The sequence below is a fragment of the Lichenostomus cassidix genome, chromosome 5, assembly GCF_008360975.1.
Source record: "Lichenostomus cassidix isolate B80296 chromosome 5, HeHo_3.0, whole genome shotgun sequence".
In the NCBI taxonomy this organism is placed as follows: Eukaryota; Metazoa; Chordata; class Aves; order Passeriformes; family Meliphagidae; genus Lichenostomus; species Lichenostomus cassidix.
Genome location: NC_139486.1, coordinates 53,505,305 through 53,525,316, shown reverse-complemented (window position 1 = coordinate 53,525,316; position 20,012 = coordinate 53,505,305). Strand labels below are relative to the sequence as shown.

General features: G+C 40.7%; 1 protein-coding gene and 1 long non-coding RNA gene across 2 annotated transcripts in view; one reads left to right on the top strand and one right to left on the bottom strand.

Annotated features, from left to right (window-relative positions):
* Positions 1-1,068: 1,068 nt before the first annotated feature.
* On the bottom strand, positions 1,069-9,064 carry LOC146436672 (uncharacterized). Its single transcript, XR_014852749.1, has 3 exons — positions 8,937-9,064; positions 6,694-6,920; positions 1,069-4,679 (listed from the first exon to the last, which is right to left on the bottom strand). It is a non-coding gene; the product is annotated as an uncharacterized LOC146436672 (long non-coding RNA).
* AMPD3 (adenosine monophosphate deaminase 3) overlaps positions 5,989-20,012 on the top strand; it is a 33,339-nt gene continuing 19,315 nt past the window's right edge. The window contains exons 1-6 of the mRNA XM_085063125.1: positions 5,989-6,273; positions 9,014-9,239; positions 11,683-11,878; positions 12,280-12,445; positions 14,520-14,739; positions 17,314-17,443. Of these exons, the coding sequence (XP_084919251.1) occupies positions 6,135-6,273; positions 9,014-9,239; positions 11,683-11,878; positions 12,280-12,445; positions 14,520-14,739; positions 17,314-17,443 (1,077 nt within the window). The 5' untranslated portion in view covers positions 5,989-6,134. The remainder of the gene's footprint in view (positions 6,274-9,013; positions 9,240-11,682; positions 11,879-12,279; positions 12,446-14,519; positions 14,740-17,313; positions 17,444-20,012) is intronic.

The window sequence follows — 20,012 nt, the reverse complement described above, 5'->3', positions numbered from 1 at the left end:
TCTGCCTGAAGGAAACAAATGAAAATAGAGATGGGAGATGCCACAGGCTGCAGATTCACATACCTGATAGCTTAGGCGGGCTTCATGAAAGAGGCAGGGGCTTTGTAAGTTGTTTTTCATACGGAATCATGGAAGCATCAAGTTTGGAGGAGACCTTCAGGATCATCCAATTCCCCACCAAGCCAGCACTGCCACTGGAACCTCTAAGCCACTAACACACATCACCCAGCTCCAGCTCCAGGCACACCTTGAACACCTCCAGGCATGGTGACTCCGTCACCTCCCTGGGCAGCCCATTCCAACGTCCTACCACCCAAACAGTGAAAACATAAGTACAACACAGGCCTGGCCATAGGGATTTTACATAGACAGATTGCATGAAAATAATAAACTGATGCCCACTCCCTGCTGACAATTTAAGTTTCTACACAAGAATAAGAAAATTTTCTGTTGGATTTCTTGCCAACTCTGCCTGCTTAGCACTACACAAGGAGATTACACATAGAGAAGGTTTATTTGAGCAGTAAGTGATTGAACTCCCAGGTTGGAGGCTGCAGAGTTTCACTGACACTTGTGAAAGGAGAGACTTGGAAAATACACTTGTGAAACAAAGAGAAGATGGGGGATATTTTGGGGACAGGAAAAGCTGCAGTTCAGCAACACCTAGTCCAGAGTTTACTTAAGGATACAAGTTCAACACCACCTAGCCCAGGGGTTATTTAAGGATATGTGACCTTTGTGTAAAGTCATGTCTGAACTGTATCTTGCATTTCCCAGTTCCTGGGCAGTTATGTGCTCCATCTGCATCCCACAGATACCTATTATTTGGGAAGGAAACTTCCGATGTAAAGGCCAAAGAACCCAGATGCAAACCCTTATCACAAATGATTACAGAAAACATAATGGCCATTAATAATACAAATGCAGAACTGAGTAGCACTTAACAGAACTATTTGCATTTCCCTACAAACATAATACATGAACTAATTCTAAACATAAAGGTTAGATTCCAGTACAGATTTTTGCAGAAATCACCTAATTTAGAATATTTTTATGTTAGGGGTTTCCAAAATAGACCACGGAGTTCCCCTCTGTGAACTGTAATTACACTGTTTCATTATTTATCATGTGCTGGCAGTGTCTAATTTATTAGGCTGTTGCTTGCTGAATATTTTATTTTATGTGCATTCCGAGCAAATAAAATTCCTCTTAAAACAAAGTTGAGTAAAAGAGCATGGTACATCACAGTTGTGGTTAAAAACTATTTCTACTACATTGCACGTAATAGACTCGAATTGCAACTTCCAGAAAATTCTCTGTTTTATAGATCAGATTTAAGGTCATTCAGCTACACATACAGGTTTGTCTAATGCAGTCAGATCTCTCCTCCTTTGAACAGTTCCAGAATTTCAGATAAATTATGTATCAAATCAGAGAGAGGTAGTCTTCCGTCTGTGGTTACTACTTGCAAAGTCCAAGCTAAGGAGGTTTGAAACACACTGGTTTTAAACCAGCATTTTATATGGCTGTTGGGACAAAGGCAGTTGGCAGATGCCAGCAAAGAATTCACCAAGTGGCTGGAAAGAAATCTTTCCAAATACCCAAATGATGACTTAAAATTCCAAACAACAAAAAGCCCCATCTTGCTTGTAAACTTTTCTTGTGCAACAAAGTATTACAGTATAGTCTATTTATAAACTCATGGTAAACTTCTTTTATGTTGTTTCAGACTGCAGTTCTCAGCACTATACAGGTATTTCCCCAGTTTATTTTTAAAGCAGTGGCTGAACAATCATATCCTTTTTCCAATTTTTATGGGTCTCACTTCCATTTCTGGTTTTAAACAAACTGGTTTATATTTGCATACTCTATGTATTTTATTTTATAAGAATATACTACAGGACAATTATACTCATAGGTATCCTTTGAGAAGGGAGAATGTCACTTGACTGAAAAACCCAAGAAATTGCATTCCACATCTACTCTGAGTTCTAATGTCAGTGTGAAGCTTTAAAAACATTTTCCATTTTATATAAGCCTAGTAATATCTTGTATGTACATATTCCAGCTACTCAAGATGGAATTTATGAAAAGCTTGGTCTAATCAAATTTTTTCCTCCTAGTTCTCATCTCACATCCCACTTTCTGGAATGGCCTTGAACAATCTCCAAAACAGAAAATTTGCTGCTTGTATTTACAATAGGAACCAAACTTCTAGCTTTACAAATTCCTCTTTAACTCAATAGTGAGCAAGACCAAATCATCTGTACCAAGAGTTCTTAACTGCTCTAATTCAATTACAGGACTGAATACTCATATGCCCAATTAATTTCTACTGGCTTTTTGAAAAGCAGTGGATAAGAAAGATGATGCTTTTTGATTTGTTGACTTTATAAAGCAGACAGATATGATTTGCTTTGTATAATTTCAATCATTCAGTGGAGCAATTTTCTCTCATTTTGAATTTTTACAGTTTTCTGTATTATTTTGTTTAAAAATTGAATCATTCTTCCTTTATAGTGAAGTTTTTGATAACATGATTCAACTGCATTTCACATTTGGCACAAACCTCCCCTCTGGCTTTTGGAGATAACTCCATTTAACTGTGGGGTTTTTTTTCTGTTGGAATATCAGTAAGTCTTCAGTAAGTAAATGCATGAGTGCCAAGCACATCATTAACTGAACTGACTGAAGATCAGAAAAGCAAGTCCTAAGTCTAATATCACTTGGGTGCCACTAATGGGTACATTATAGATTGAAATATTTCATTTGATCCATTAGTTATTTTGTTGTTATCAATACCACAGGCAGTTGTATGAATCTATTTACAAAATGAATACAAACTCCATTAGCTTTTAAGGCACTGCTCAAATGAGAGCAGTCTCTTACAACAGCTGAAACAATTACAAGTGAAAATGAGAGACCATTTTGATGAATATGCATTCCAGCAGTAATCATCTCCCAGACAAGATTTGTCTGTTTCTAAAAATAATTTTTAATAATACAGTTGTATATTTAGGGGGGTTTTATTATTTTGTTCCATTCCTCTGTAAATGTTGACATTTAAAACTATTATTGCATTTCCTCTTGTTAAAATAGACTGACTGCAAACAAGCAGTCAAATACCATGTGCACTGAAATAATCATGAGTTTACTACTGCCACCAAAAGGGCAGTCTCTAAAACAAGACTTAAAGCAAGTTGAAGACGTAACAGAAATACAGATATTTTTGAAAAAGGATATAAATAAATGTGAATCAGCAGTAACTTGGTAAAAGGGAGTGAACAATTTTTTTCTTGTATGGCAAGATTAAAAAGATGAAAATAAATACATTTTTACACAGTGCAAAATTTACCTGAGAAAACTAGTGCTTGCTACACAAAAGAAATGCACTGACATCCAGGTGGCTTCAGAGAATACTGACATTTTACAATGGCAATCCCAACATTTAAAATAACTCTGGAGACACTTCACTACTTTCTCTGTGTGGTGTATGAAAGTATAACCTACCTACAAACAGGACTGGCAGACAGGCTCCTCATGGGGCAGACAAGGTGCTGACTGGCATCATTGAGGTGTTCTAAGGTTCAGTGGTTTATGTTTTGTAGGTGACAATGGAAGAGCACAACAACATCTGTGCTGAAAACATGCTGTTTCACTGTCAGCTCAGTGTTATTTCCATTCCCCAAGGATACATGTGAATTGTTCATTATGAGAGCAGAGATGAGACAGGAAACTAGACTCAGCAGTCAAATGTATGCTCTTAAGTAACTAACCATAGTAATTGCTTCTGCAAAATGCGAGAGGACTTGAAGCATTTGCTTGTCAATTTATTACCATTACCCTATCCTTACAATCCATCCTGCTCTTATTACATATCTTGCAATAGTATTTTCTTAATGCTTCAATTGCTCTAGATGCATTTACTAAGCTATGATCTCAGTTTGCCTTTAAAGCTTTCCAACATGCTATGAAACGAAAGCTTACTTAAATACTCATGGTCACCTACAACAAGTGTCCTATGCCCTTATGGATTTGTACTTCAGTACTCATAGAAGCTTTTTCTGTGTTAAGGCATTTTTAAGGTCTCCTTTCTGTGTGAATTCTCTGGCTTTGCTAACACGTGAGCTCACATTGCAATGCTCTCCTCACTCGGGGCACACGGAGCTGCCCGACTGCACGTAAGAAAGCTGCGAAATGCAGTTCTCTTTGAGACCGTTATTCTTTTACTGCGGTTAGCACAACGTCAGCACAGCAGGGAACTCTGCCAGGCTCTTGCATCCCACACAAGAGATTAAATCAAGTGCAGAGGCAACACTCATGTGCCAAGCTGAGAAGAGGAAACCAAGAGGCCATGAGATACCTGAATCCAGCAGGCAGGGCACAATTATGATTTGATGGACACCAAGTTTAAATTTCCGGGCAAACTGCTGTGATAGCAGGCACGTTTGGGCAAGTTCAGACAGGTGGCTGGGAGAAAGAGATGAAGCAGCTCTAACAGATCAGGAATCAAGGGGTGTAGGGAATGGCCAGCAGCAACAGGTGTGCTTTAGTCACATATCAAATGGGCAGGGCAGCTGTGAGTCAGAAGTACAGACACTTACAGTATGTGGTTTTCTGGGTGGCAGATATCTTGTCAGGGTGTTGCCAGCAGCAGCTGATGAAGACATTCAGAGTTACTGTGGGAAAAGCACGTACACACAGTGTAAGTCTTTTTCCAAGCTGAGAAACAATGACTATTTTTGTAGTGTTAATATTGTTTTTAAATATATATTTTTTTATTATGGCTGACTCATTTTGGAATGCTTTGGATTGGTACATGTCTCATACAACAGCTGTGGCCATAATTCTTAGCCTTTTTTATGACCACACGAGCTTGAATGTGCTGACATTTGTCTAAGAGTCAAAATATCCGGTCCTCTTTGCAACTCGGATTTGGGATGGACAACTCCTTTCTTTTCACTTTCATTTCTTCACCAGCTCTGTGAAGTAATGGAGTATCCGAAGCCAGAATCCCCTGAGGTTTATGAATGGAGCATTTCTATGCCTACCAGGCTGGGGGGACGCAGAACTACCCCAGAACTACCTGATCCCTCACGTTTTGGGACATCTGTATTTAACTCTGCCCGTCTTTTTACACCAACTACCTTTGCTCACTGCATTCCCAGTGCTTCCCTGCATTGTACAGATTCTTTCATATCTAACTGTCTTCAGGTTAGACTTCAAGTATTGTAACCCAAACTTACCAAAAACGCCCTTAGAACTTTTAGCTCCAGGGCCTGGAATCTCTCAAAATAAGGTCAAATTATTTTACACGTTAATATCCTCATTCCTGCTGAGTCACGCTGGGTTTGAGCTTCAGTTATTTGCCTTGGCCTATACAGCCGGAAAATTTGAGGTTTTGTTTGTTTATTTTTTAATACAGACGAGCACCTGGACGGTGCTGCTACACGGAAGGGCAGACTGCTGGTAACATTTGTGGTAGGACACACTGCTAGCACACTTACCGGCTGTCATTCTGCACTGCCCTCACGACTTTCTGCTCTCGAACCAAAGTTTCTTACGCTAAAGCGCTCTCCGAGGAGTTTTGAACGAGGCGCCCGGGAAGGCGGCACCGCTGAGGCGAATCCAGGCGGGCCGGCCTCCTTCCCTCCCTCCCTCCCTGCCGCGCCGGCCGGGGGCCATGTGACGGCCCGACTTCTGCCTTCAAGCCGCCGAAGGGGAAGGGAAAAGGGAAGGGGCCACGCTTTCCTTGCCGCTCGGCTGCCGCTGAGGCCGCGGCCCCGCGGGGGAGGCTCCGCCCGCGCCCCGCCACAGGTACAGCCGGCGGCAGCAGCGGCGCGACCCGCAGCGACAGCGCCAGCCCTCACAGAGGTACGGACAGCGCGCCGCCCGCCGCTCGCCCCCCGCGCCGGGGCGGGGCACGGCGGGGCACGGCAGGGCAGGACACGGCAGCCCCCCCGGCCCGCGGGCTGAGACCCCCGCCCGCCGCGGAGCCGCCCCGGCCGCGATGCAGCCGCCCCGGGGACAGCCGGGGGGGCCGGGGGCGCGGCGAGCGGGCTCCTCCGCCCGCGGGCCATAAAGGGCCGGGCAGGGGCGGCGCGGCACTGCGGTACCGGGCGGCCGGCGGGTGGATGCGGCAGCGGGGAGCGGCGGCGGCTAGCGGGAGCGGCTCCTCCCCCCGCCGCCTCCTCTGCCGGCGGCTCCGGGCAGCGTCTCTCCGGCCGGCGGCGGCCCGGCCCTGCCCCGGCATGGCTCTCCCCGGGGCGCTCGGTAAGTGCCGCGCCGGGCTGGCCCGGGGCGCCGGCGGTGACCTTGGGCCGGAGCCGTGCGGGGCTCCTGCGGCGGCAGCGCCCGCGGCCCCACCTGCTCGCCGCCCTGGGATGCGGCGCTGCCGCCCGAGCATCCGCGGAGCTCGGAGGCGGCTCTGCTTTTCATGGCATGTGCTCCATATAGATTCAAGACCATTAAATACCTGATCGATAATTGCTTTTTAAGTAATCGTTCAATTTTTTGGGGTTTTTTTTAATGCCGCATGTTTCAAGAGAAATAGATTTCTTTTCTTCTGCAAAGGTGCAGACGTAAAGAGCAACCAAAGCAGCTTTTATGTGAGACCGAGATGTTTAGGAAAAGAGCATTTACTGGGTGGCATTCATACCCTTCCCCATCCCATTACAATGTCTAGTCGCTCACCTTGGGCAAAGGACAGCACTTCTATAGAAGGATACTGGATACAAGAGCCTCTTCCAGTTCAGGATGGCACAGCTTGCACAAGTATTGCATGAGGTTCCTCATGACTGTTTTAGGTCTATTAGGCTCATTTCGGTGCCATGAGCTGGCAGTGATGTGGGTGAACCTACATTTTAAACTGTTCTGTGCCTCAGCCTCACATGCTTGAGGGGAGAACGTGAGCTGGGGTACTGTAAGAAAGTAAAAAACTTTGGTGTCAGTATAGGATTGTACTTATATCTATACTTTCTGTCTCTTCACTATCTTATTGTGAGGATTTAAGATACAGCATGGTTTCTCATGCAGTGTATTTCCTATTGCATTTCTGTTTCTGATCACAATTCTCTGGGAAAAAGTTCATTTAAACTAGTAATATGCTCAACCAATGATAAACATTCAATCAATTTTTTTTTTATATTAGTGCTGAAAATAATTTAGTTGCTGATTTTTATTTTTTCACATTGTACTAGTATTCCTAGCACTTTTACTGTAGTTGAATAAGTATAAAGAGAGTTTTTGCCTGGTCAAAGTGGCCCAAAAGGCCCTTGCTGCTGGCAGCTCTGTGTGTGGCAGGCACTGCTGCTGACAACTGTGTTCGTCGAGGTCAGGAACAGACTCCCATGACTTCCTCGAGGGCTGAAATTGAGAAACCAAACCTAAGTTTGGATGCTACTAAGACATGGTAGTGCATCGTCACTGAATTATTCAGCTAAACATGTATGTATTTTTAAGTTTCTTATATAGTTGTACTTGATTTTATGAAGACTTAATAGTAATTGCAAAACAAATACTCTCCAGGCAGAAAACAGCACAGTCAAGATCCACAGTTCTTTAAAACCAGAGATGCTTTTCTACTCTGATATGAACGGGTTCTTATAAAATAAGAATGCAAAGTAATGTAGGGGAACATTAAATTGCCACCTTATGGTCCAGTTTTACCCCTTTCGCCTTTTCATACTGTATTTGCTTTTAGAATAAAAGCAAAAATATTCTCAAAACAACTGTGAAAACAGGCAGACATTAATTAGGGCCTTTTAGGCTGAAAACAACAGGATCACATATCAAAAGGATCACATATCAACATGTGAAACCTGCAGCATGCCTACAGAAAAATTGTCATGGGGGCCCTGATAAGTTGTGCCTGGAGTGATAAAAAACTGCCATACGCCATGCTGACTTCCAGGATATGTCGTTATTGAAATGAATACTATCTCACAAAATATGTTTGCATTTTTTCTAGCCAAAAAGCATTCTGAAATGCCAATTTTGGACTCAGATTTTAACCTCTGACAGTGCTTGGATCCGTTTGTTGTGACATGTTTGCGGCTATTTTTAACTTATGTAATAAGAATTTAATCTTATTTGTTACAAACTCCATCATACTGAAGGCATTCAGAAGGCTTTATAGTACACAACAAATAATGCTGGTCAGTAGCTTATCAGCACAGTGTTTTTTCCCTCTGGAATGCTGCCAGTTACTCTAAAATGCACATTCTGGATTGTATGAAAATGAGATAAAAGTAAAGCCAGGAAACTACAGGAGAAATAATAAAATGGGGCTTTAGTAGTGATGATGGAACAAAATGGAAATATTTTATGATGAAAGGCTAGCTACATAAAAATCTAAAACATAAAGCATTTAAAAAAAAAGTTTAAATGCCAAGTAAAAATGAAAGTCCATAACCTATTTGCTTTCCACATATATTCAAAATTATGATGTAAACTACTGAAAACAAATGGAAAAAAGAGTCACTAAGTTAACTATACCATCTTTGCTCTTGTTGTGCAATTACTTTACTTCACAGCAGTTCCAGGACTTTCTAATTTGTGGAAGGGATGGGGTGAGGTGGAAATGTACAACCTTCTTTTCTAACTTGGCTGTTGGTTTGAAGTCACTGAGCAAGAAAGAAGGCAAGCAACTGAGTGATTGTGATTTCCAGGCTCAGTGCAAAGACACACAGCTGAGTATCCATTGTATCACAGATAATTGTCTGTTTGTGCAAGTAAGTGGAATTCACTGGTAAATCTGCACAAATTGCTTAGGAATTTTTGTGGGTATACCAAGAAGTTCCTGATGCACAAATTAGCATGGCTCCAAAAGTAGAGCTGCTCTGTGGTTCTTGTGTACTGCATGCTAGTTTAAATTCTGCAGAGCTGTTCTACTTTATTCTGCTTTTGCTCCAAGCTCTGAATTTTGATAGGCATACCATGGAAAAACCCCCAGCCTCTTGCATATCTTCCCTCTTCCTGTAGCTCTAACTTTATCAACTGTGTTCCTCATCAGCCGAGATGCCCCGGCAGTTCCCCAAGCTGAACATTTCGGAGGTTGATGAGCACGTGCGGCTCCTGGCAGAGAAGGTGTTTGCCAAAGTCCTGCGAGAAGAAGACAGCAAAGATGCGTTGTCACTCTTCACTGTGCCTGAAGACTGCCCTATTGGGCAGACAGAGGCCAAGGAAAGGGAGCTGCAGAAGGAGCTGGCAGAACAGCAGTCAGTGGAAACAGCTAAAAGGTTTGTTCTGAAGTTGCTTTCTTAGTGGAAAATGTTTTTTTAAATGAGTTTGAGTCAATATTGAAATGCCTGGCAAACAGCATTCTGCCTCTTACTACTGCAGGAGAAAGGTCAACAGCAGGTACCAGGGCCACCTATGTGGTGTCCTTCTGTCCTGTGCAGGAGGTGTGGGATGGGAGCTTGGATTGGTGAGGTTTTCTCAGCTGTGTTCCCAACAATAGCACAGATATTGCTTATGCAAGTTTAACAAACAGTGTAGCTGGGTAGAAATGAACACAACCTGAGACTGTTTAAGGTAAGAAGAGTCAGAAAGAGAAACAAAGACACTTGCCTCCCTTTTTCTAGTTTCATTTAGAGAAACAGAAAATTTTAATACAGAGAATATGACAGTGGCATGATACTTCTTTTAGTCTCTGCAAAAATAGATGAAAGCAAAGAATTTATATTTAAGATCAAGAGGTAAGGTGAAAAGTGGTATTGGCATAATGAGGTTATTTGTAGGTTTCCTTTACTTGCAGAGATAAAGTCTAACCACAGTCAGCCATAAAAGTGCCTGTTAAAAAAAAAAAAAAAAGCATTCTACCTTTGTTTTAGCCATGGCTGTAATGAAGCCAAACTTGCTTTGGTTTGTGATTTATTTCTGTGAGACAGGCAGCCTTCCCCTGATGTCAGGCTGTTCCAGTGTCTTGCCTTCACAGGGCTGCTGGGCTGTTTCTAGAGTCACATGAGCTCAGCAGCAGCCTGACACCAAATGGGTTGGACGTGTACAGACTCTTCAAAAAGCAGGCAGACAAGAAAGCCTTTGAAAGTGATAGCTAAACACATGTACCTGGTTAGCTGCAGACAGGCAGTTGGGCAACACTTGGAATCATGTTTCTGGAACAGAAGGGGGAAGAGTCAATTTAGTTAAATTAAGGTATGACTCACTGATGATACAGGCTTTTGGTTTGGAATTGTGCAAGTGGGTTTCCCAGTTGGCATGTTCTTAGATATAAACAGGCACAGAAGGGAAAACCAGATGTTTCCAGTCAAGCAAATGTTTGGTATATCTTTCCTCCTGAATAGGAAGTTTCCCTTCTAATTTGGGAAATTTGTCTCACAGAAATACATTCTGTCAAACAAACTCAGGTTTTGTACAAGTTTAAGTGCGGGAAGTGGGGTATTATAGGTTTGTTTACATGTGGGAACAGAACAAGTGTTCATCCCTGTCCCTGTCCTGCAGGACTGCAGTGTACTTCAGGGACAGTGACACAAGTACAACTTGTGCTGTTTCCAGTTGCAGTTCATGCTGATTTCCAAGGTGGCTACAAGTACTCGAGAGGATGAAATTTGGGTGCTAATTGTACCAGCACTACATGTTCTTATTCTTAAGAATACCACAGCAGTAATGTGCAGCTTCCAGAGAATGTTTCAGTGTTCCTTTTTCTTTGTTAGTGGTTCTTACTAACATTTTAAGGTTTTGGTATCTAATTAAAAAATTCGGGGACTATTTCCACAGTGCAAAACAAACCAGTATCATAGGCAGTTTGTAACATGATATTTATATATTATATGAATATTTAAAATACATTTAGGCACATTTAAACTGAGTAAGGAAAATGAATTAAATCTTTTGAGACATTCCAAAAACCACACTTCATGTATTACAATTACTTCACTGGGAAAGACAGCATTCTTTTTTAGCTGGTTTATCTGAAGTGCACATCTATCCCAGCTTTGATGAGAAAAGGCAAAATTTAAAAATTTAGGTTGGTTCCTCTTGTGGGGAGGAACGGACTCCTTATCAAAGCCACACTGTGTTATCACTCTGATAACCAACATCAGCCTTCTGCTCAAGTCTTGTCAAATACTGCCTAAGGAATAACTAGGTGCTGCTCCTTTTCCTTACAAGTTTAACTGAATGACTGTATGTGAAACTTTGTTGCACAGTCTTGTCTGGCAACTAGATGATTTTTAAGTCTTGCAAGTTTTGGGAAGAATAAGTGTGTGTAACAGCATGCTGGCTTACAACAATTTCCATATGTGACATCGACTTGTTTCTATCTGATCCTTCACAAATTCTGATGCTGTCAGTCTCTAGGAACTGACTCTTACAAAAGTGAGCACAGTGATCGTTTTCCTTCTGCACAGTGACTTGCTGACACTGAATTTGTAAGAAGCAAAACAAAAACCTTAGGGCATCTTAGAGTGATGGTAAATAAATTATGGCATATTGGATTCACATGGAGGGTAAGTGTAATTGTATGTAGGGTATATAATGTGAAATGTCAATAGAGAAAAGCTAAGAGCACAAGTACTTTCTGATTAACTTTTTTTTCTGTGGTATGACAGATTTCATTTGAAAAATTTCCTAGGGGGTGATTCCTTTGCTGTCATCAGTTTTCCAGTGTATTAAGTGTTTTATACTATGGCTTATTTTATGTTTTATACCATGAATTCATAGGAAGAAAAGTTTCAAGATGATTAGATCCCAGTCTTTGTCATTACAAATTCCATCTCAGGACTGGAAAGCACCACCGGCCAATCCTGTCCTGTCTCCTGCAACGCCAGTTCTTCCAAGTGCTTTTGTGCCAGCCCAAGTGCCATATGATGTACCAGAATTTCAGAGAGTTTCAATTAGTGGGGACTACTGTGCAGGGGTAAGAAACCATTATTTTCCCACTTTCTGTATCTGGAGGGTGAAAAAAATATGATGGTTCTCTGCAACAAACGCTGAATTGCTTTGTGAATACAGTGGTTTGTAAAACAGAGTCAAGGCCAGGTTGTTTTATACTCTTTGTAATAATAAATTGGATAAAACATAATTAGATGTTCAATAAATAGGTAATATATGGTAGGATAAAAACATTTGTGTGTGTTTTGCATGTTGTATTTGGGTTCTGCTTCTGTCACTGGCTTCCTGACACTTTGGGCAAGATCCTTATGGCTAAGCCCCATACACTTATATTTCTGGAAATTCAGTCTCCTTGTTACTGGTGTAGATTTGGTCTATTTCTAGAACTGCTATTTTTGTCAGTATTTATCCAGGTTTTCCTTCCAGGTGACAGTTGATGACTATGAACAAGCTGCCAAGAGCCTGGTGAAAGCTCTTCTCATTCGAGAGAAGTACTCCCGGCTTGCCTACCATCGCTTCCCAAGAACAACATCTCAGTACCTGTGCAGCATGCGGGATCAAAAATGGAAGGTTGAAGATGAGGTGTATCCAGGTGAATAGCCTTTTAAAAATATTCAATTACACACTAAAAAATTTAAATGTTATTTTAAAATACAGAATTAAACCCGTGCGCTGCTGTAGTAAAGGAAAGTTGTATTTTTGTGATGATCTCTTCTGAGTGTCTTTGCCTCAGTAATTTATTCTGTTCTTGAGTGGAGAATCACTGACTGACCTAAGTTATAAATCCTGTATATAATTTGAAACTTTGAAGCTGTCAAAACCTAAAACCCCAGACTAGACTCTCATGGATTATTTTATTTCCTAAGCAAATGGGACATTAAGCATCATACTTGTGCTCCCCCAGGAAAAAGCTGTATGGCTATGGTTTAAAGTGAAAAGTAATTTCTCCTCATCTTGGCATACAGAACTAAAAGGGATGATGAGCTCATCTACATCGTAAAGTGAAGCATGATACAGACATGCCAGTTAGCAAGGCCTGAGTCAGGAATTTCACAGGCAGGCTACACTTGCCAGGTCAAGACTGGAAGCTGTACAGTCATATTTGTTGGGCATTCTGCCTGGGTAAATAAACTGATCTCTCAACAAGGCTTATTAGGTTGAACATATTCCCCCACTATGTATGTCACAAATTATTTTTGTCACTTAGGTGGGTTGTGTCTTGAAAGCTTTGCTTGTGCATTAAACTGTTTGCACTGCTCGTTTTTGGATTAGGCTGTGAGGAGCAACCTTTGGTGTGTACAGATGGGCCACTGTAGATGTGCCCATATTGTTGACATCTTATTTTCAGCCTTGAAGTGACATTTAAAATCAATTACCCTCTGGCTCAGTTGTTGGAAGAGGGAGAATAAATATGTTTTCAAGTGCTTGTTTTATAGGAAGACTGTAAAAGGAACAGTATACTGAATATGCAAGACAGGGAAGATATTTCCAAGCTATTATTAGGTTAATAACTTTCTTGCAGTTATGATTTTAAACTTAAGACACAAAAAATGAAATCTCATTACTCAATGTCTTAATTAGCACAAGTTAGAGCTAGATAGTTATGAATATGAGAGATAAGGATGGCATCAGTTTATAATATACATACAGGTGCTCTAGGTGAATAAAAGGACTGGTTAATTACTTTTCTGTCTTGGCTTAACTGAACAGGTAAAAGAAGAAATCTCTGATAAGACTGGGCCAAAGAATGTAGTTCAATTGACATAAATGCAGTCAGGACACTTATTTTGTGCTGGTTGCATTAGTCAGATATCATAAAAGAAGTGTCAAATGCTCCTAACATGAGTGACAACGTTTGAGTGTTCACATAAGCTAAATCTAGAAGTATGTGTGTTACCTGATTCTTAGGAAAAAACTTTAATTTTGTAAAGGCAAATCCCAATTGTGCTTCTGGTACTTTGTGATTTTGTTCATGATCAAAAGGCCAAGGGGAAAACTGGAGTTGTGTTGTACTATCTTTGGCTTCATGCTCCTTGCTTCTATTTGAAAGCAGTTAAACATAAAAAAAGGAGTTTTATTAAAATAACCTCAAACAAAACCATCACCACAAAAAACCCCACTACACAGAAAACTACATACAAACAAACCACCCCCCTCAAACTAAAAAACTCCAATCAAAGCACAATGAAACCAAATGACTCTGTGCTTGAATACGAACTTCCAAAATTGCTACAGTGAGTCAGAAGGTGAAAAGAAAATAATGAATGTGGTATGACGTCAACTTTTGAACAACTATTTTATTGTTCAAAAATCTCAACTGTACTTCAACCACCCTAATTTAAATACTTCTGCAAATTCATTTTTAGACTTGTTCCACCACACATTAACAAAGAATGGTATTATCTGTATATGTTGGTTCAGAGAACTCTAATAACATACAACATTTGAATGAGGGTAGGCACTCTAATTTAGAGGTGAGCTGCAACTAAAGCCTGTCAGAGTACAGCTTTGTTGTACCAGCAGATCTTTTATACGAATTTAATGTGATTTTAATGTAAGTGCTAAGACCTGTTAGAAATTACGCATTACAGAAGCAGAAAGTTCTTTTTGTGTTTTGCCTTTTGTATAAATTGTTTCTTCTAACTATAATGTAAATTTGCTTTCAGATTTCCATTCACCCCCAGAACAAAATGAAGATCCTTATAATATCGATGATGCTCCAGACAATTTGGATTATGTTATCAAGCTAAAGGGTGGCATTCCCTTTGTTTATGATAACAAAGAGATGATGGAGCTCAATGAGCCTCGGAGTTTGCCATATCCTGACCTGCAGACCTACACCCTTGACCTGAGCCACGTTCTTGCTCTAATTGCAGATGGCCCCACGTATGTTTCTCTTTTGTTATTCTCTGCCCCTTCAGGCTGCTGCTTACCTGTGGCTTAATACTTCTCATTTCTGTGATATTTAATTCCTCAACATAGCCATTCTACAGTAATGTTTTGTTTTGCCCTTCTCAAGCATTAAGGCATCACAGAAAAACTTAAAAGGAAAAAATACAATGCCACATACGGCCACCTTTCATTTCTTTGGTTTCTTTTCATCAACCATGGCAAAATAAGGAGTTAACAGAAAATCAAGGAATTGGCCAAATGCTTCCATTCAAGTCCAATCTGACCCAAACTTCTTGAAGCATGGGAACTGAAACTCTAATCTCCCTTTTTTTTTCTTTTTTTTTTAATTTCATTTTGGCCTATGCTGAATTTGAGGTTTTTTAGCAGTTGTCTGAAATTCCTTCATGTCTCTTCTGCTCTTGTTGCATGAAGAGAAACCCTGCATATGCAGAGCATACAAATCAGCTCAGCAACATAAATATTGTCTGATTTGGTCCAGATGTGAATTAACTGCTCATATGATGTGAATTAACTGCTCATATGCTGCAAAACTGACCCGTATATGCACAATCCAGATTTCCATTAACCATCCAATTCCTAGAGAGTCTCTAAAAAGTAGAACTATGACAACTTTACTACAGTCACTGACACTTATGACAAAGCAATGTCCATGCCTAGTGTATAATGAAAGCATGTGCATCCAGTTTTTAAGTTTACTTCCTAGCTGAGGACTGGGAACAGCACAGTCTTTCATGGCCTCAGCACCAGGAAAGGAAAAGAATCCACTGAAGGATGGAACTAAGCAGGAACTTGGACTATTCTTCTGAGCTATTTGCCCTGTGTGCCAGCACTGCATTCCTGGTCCTCCTGCCTCGAGAGATCATCCTTGTCAGTGTTTCCAGAGAGCCCCACCTGGTGCGTTCTTTCCCCTGTGAGTCTGTCTCACACCTGTGTCAGTCTGTCTGCCTCGTGCAGCGACAATGGCAGAGCCTGGGGGAAACAGAGACTGTTTCTCCTGGGAGAAATGGAGAAACAGAGGTGGGAGAACAGACCTGGCCCTAAACCCTTTCTCAGGAGCAAACTCCTGTGCCTTTGCTAGCCTAATCAGCACTCCTGCTCCAAATCAGTGCCAGCTTGAGCAGGCTTTGGTTACAGTAAGCAATAGGCAAATTCATTGCAATTACAGTGCGTTATATTCCAAGAGATGGGTAATGAGAAGATAAAAGGACAAGAAGGAAAACTTGAAACAAAAGTCATGCTTTTGAAGATCCTTCTACAGCTTTAAATTACTGTTAACTTAAAGCTTAGAAGACTTAACAGTCATAACAGGAAGCCCTAAGTAGGAAGGGCCTTGGTAGGACAAGTCAGAACACACAGCACCTTGGTGAATGTGGGGCAATCACCTGCTCCTTTCACTAATTCAGAGTAAGCTTTTGCAGGCTGATCCCCACTCTGGTAAATATGAATAAATCAAAAGAAAAAGGTCTTTCCCATAATCCCGTTGCATAAGCTCTTCTTATGGTATTATTTCCACTTGCAGCAAGTGCTTTCCTGTCATTTATGCCCATCTCATGTGGGGCTGCTCAGAGACTAAGAGCCATTGTTCTTTAACCTTAGCTGTTGGTAAACTGATGAAATCTCACCCCTACTCCTCAGGCCTGTGGTGTTTTGGATAACTGTACAACCCCACAGAGATTTCCTGCAGTGGGCAAACAGGTGTTGATCAGTATTTGATACTGGGAGACTGGGTTTGAAGCAGACTTCCAAAACCTCAGTGGGATTTGTGCCCTCTTGAGGAGGGATTGTCAACAGTAAAGCAGGAAAAAGAAGGCTATTATATTAACAGTGCTACCAAAATATTGTAGAGTCAATAAGAATTGACAGATGGTGAAGAGAAAAACCATGTCACTGGTTAAAAATAGAAGGAGAACCATGACAGAAGATGAAAGTGAAGACAGAGCTCTGAGTAGGCAAGGAGGAAGAAAACATATTTTCTAAAAAGGGCGCAGGAAATTATTTTTGAAAAAAGTATTTCTACACAATATATGTGTTCTTAAGGCATGAAAAATGAAGCATATTGGATCTTATTTTGGCTTCTCACATTAAATTGAAAGAGCAAATACATTTGGATGATTCCTTAAAAAATTTGTAATGAGTTAGGCTGGATGACAAGTTGTTGCTGTTATATATGAGATGATTGTTCTGTTGGAGAACCATTTTAGAGAAGTTGCAATTGACATCACATTTGATTATAGAGTTTCATGCTTTGGTCATTATTACCAAAAGGACTGCAGTTTATGCACAGGTATAGTGATGAATACTTGGACAAGTCAAAGGACATAACATGGTAACGTAGGTTCTGTTGGACATTTCACTAATAACTTTGGGCTGAAATCAAACTGGATACTGACTTATGTATTTGTTAACCAGTAGGATAAAATAAATGGATTTGTCCTGCTCTTCATTAAAAAAATTAGTTGTTTTTACTGTGAAAATTTTGATGTTCTTTCTGAACTTGAAGTACAAATAGTTTGAAGTTACAGTTCCTTTCTGTGTTTTGTTTTACAGAAAAACATATTGTCATCGGAGACTTAACTTTTTAGAATCTAAATTTAGTTTACATGAGATGTTGAATGAAATGTCGGAATTTAAAGAACTAAAGAGTAATCCCCATCGAGACTTTTATAATGTTAGAAAGGTAAGTGTGAGAAGCATTAAAGGCATGACACTGTTTTTAGTAGGAGTTCCAGCAATTTTGTTTTTCTTATGGGAGGTGTAGATGATATGCACAAAACAGTGTGTGCATACCACTCAACTGAATTAAGTTATTTTAAGAATGTTAATATTTTTCTACATGGGAGCTCTCCAGGAAAATGAACTTGAATGTGCGTGGGTTAATTGGATTATGCTAAACTAATTTGTTTACTTATTCTGAATCAAAGGAGCTTAATTGTGTGTAGATTGCTTTAAAGGAGTGAAACAGAGTTAATCAAATGAAGCTCACTTGGATTCTGAATAAAAATATCCATATGGAGGTTTAATTAATTTTAATGAACTCAATGACATTCAAGTGCATTTTTCTGCTTTCATGTAGGTACATCCTACTAGACTGTAGTAGGAACAGCTGTATAGATTTTAGATGATAATTGCAGTTCATATTGAAAATAGATGTTTAAATACATGTCAAAAGACCTCCCACAGAAACTAAACTGAGGGTTTGTGCTGCATTCACTATGTGGTAAAAAAGTCTGTGATATATTAAGTAAAAAGATTGTCTGAGTTGTAGTCTTGGCTCCCTCTGAGATACACTGGGATATAATTAGGAGACAGGTAGGGGAATCAAAGAGCTGATTTAATTTCCTGTCATATTCACACCCAAGGGAGCTGTGTTCTCTTCACAGCATGGAAGCAACAGTGTTAGGCTGCTTCATTCACTTCCCTTTCCTGAAGTGGAGAGGAAGTTACTGGAGTTACTGCTTCATTTTGATAGGTGAGGTCTCTTCATGAAGTAGGAATTGTTGCTGGTGTTTTTAACCACTTTGGGTCCATTGTGCATTGTTTTTCAATGCAACTGGAAGAGGCAGCCCTTACTTTGTAACTTCAGGGTTTACTAATCCTACTTGTTACATTTTGGTTAGCACAAGTTCACCAAAAAGTCTTCTTGGCTTTTCCCTGTAATGTCCAGTGTGTTTGCTGGCTACTGAATGTTTGCTATTCTTGTGGTAATAAACTGTTAAAGGTAAAAGTGTTTGATGGTTGTCCCAGTGTCCATCACAAAGGTAGAAACAGATGAGTTCTTAGGTAGGTTCTAATGGATCTCACCCTTCCAAACATAAGTATGGATGGGAGGATCTGTCAGCTAATTCACTCAAGTGGCAGAAACTCAGCTCCCAGTCTGACAGTTTTCTTGCATAACCCTGGAAAGACATTTGCTACGTGCCACATTCAGAGGAAACACTTCAGTAGCTGACAGAGACTTTAATAATAAACACATGGTGACAGACATGCAGAGGTGTGGATCAAGTGACTACCACAATCAATTGGATTACTGAGAAGTTGTAATTAACAAGATTGTACTTGCAAAGTTCAGCTTTTGATTTAAAAGCAAATGTTCAATGTCTCTGGGCGTATCTTAATTATTTTTTAATTATCTGCTGTTGAATAAGCCGATCTACAAAAGGATCTATGTTGTTCAAAAGCACAAGATGTGCATGGCTTCCCCTCTGGCAATAAGCACATTCCAGAGAGCAGGAACCAGCCTGCTCTTCTCTGCCAGAGACCATTCCTACTGCCAGGTACTGCTTGAAAAATTCTTGCTGCATAGAGTTAATCTTGCTTGAAGTATTTTTATGAAGCAAGCTTACAAGTAGTGTTTCTCTGAAGCACTCTGGTAAATGAACTGCACTGTACATAGAGTTTCTGTAAACCCCCCAGATAATCTCATTTTCCTTGTGTCTTGCTAACCTAAGTAACATTTGGAACTGTAACTTCCCTGAAGTGCTTCCTCCCTCATAACAGTATCAGTGAAACATTTGGAGCAACACTTCTCAGCCTGTTTTCAGGATGTCTCTCTAAGTCAATCCTAAGAAGTGCATGCTGCTCACAAGGAAAGCAAGGAACAGGATTCACCTTCCCAAAGGGCTGTTGGTGAATTTGTCTGTTACATCCCCTGAGACACAAGTGTGGAGGTCCTGGTACAAGCTGCTTATATGAAAGAGCCAAAGTAACTGATGGAAAATGCCAAAATTAGAACAGATATGAATGCAGTGGCAAGGTCAGTCAGTGAACATGTATTGCTGCATTTAGAAAGGTACAGTAGAAAGCTGGCCAAGATTAACTGCTGGCATGACAACCAAACATTACTGGTTTTCCCCTGTCTCCCTGTCCCCTTCACCAGTTTTTTCCTGATTTAATAGGAGCTCTCCTCCAATGAGCTCATCTATTTCTTAAAACCCAAGATAAGGCTCATCTAAACTAAGGGATGTGTATATCTTGCATCTTGAATTTAATCAGAATGCAACCTAAAAGATGTTTTGCACTGGACCTGGATAATTGCCCTTTACTAAGGACACAGGTGTTTCACTGGACAGACAGGAGTGCACAGGTGGTGAGAGAGCGTGGCTGGCTCCCCTTGGCTCCCTGCAGGAGGTGGACAACTGTCTAGGTAGGAAAACACTTCAGATGAGACTCTCCTGCCTGCCATCAGCAGGGTTCTCCCACATCCTCCAGCTGATGCACAGCAAAGTGCAGGCAACACACATTCTCCA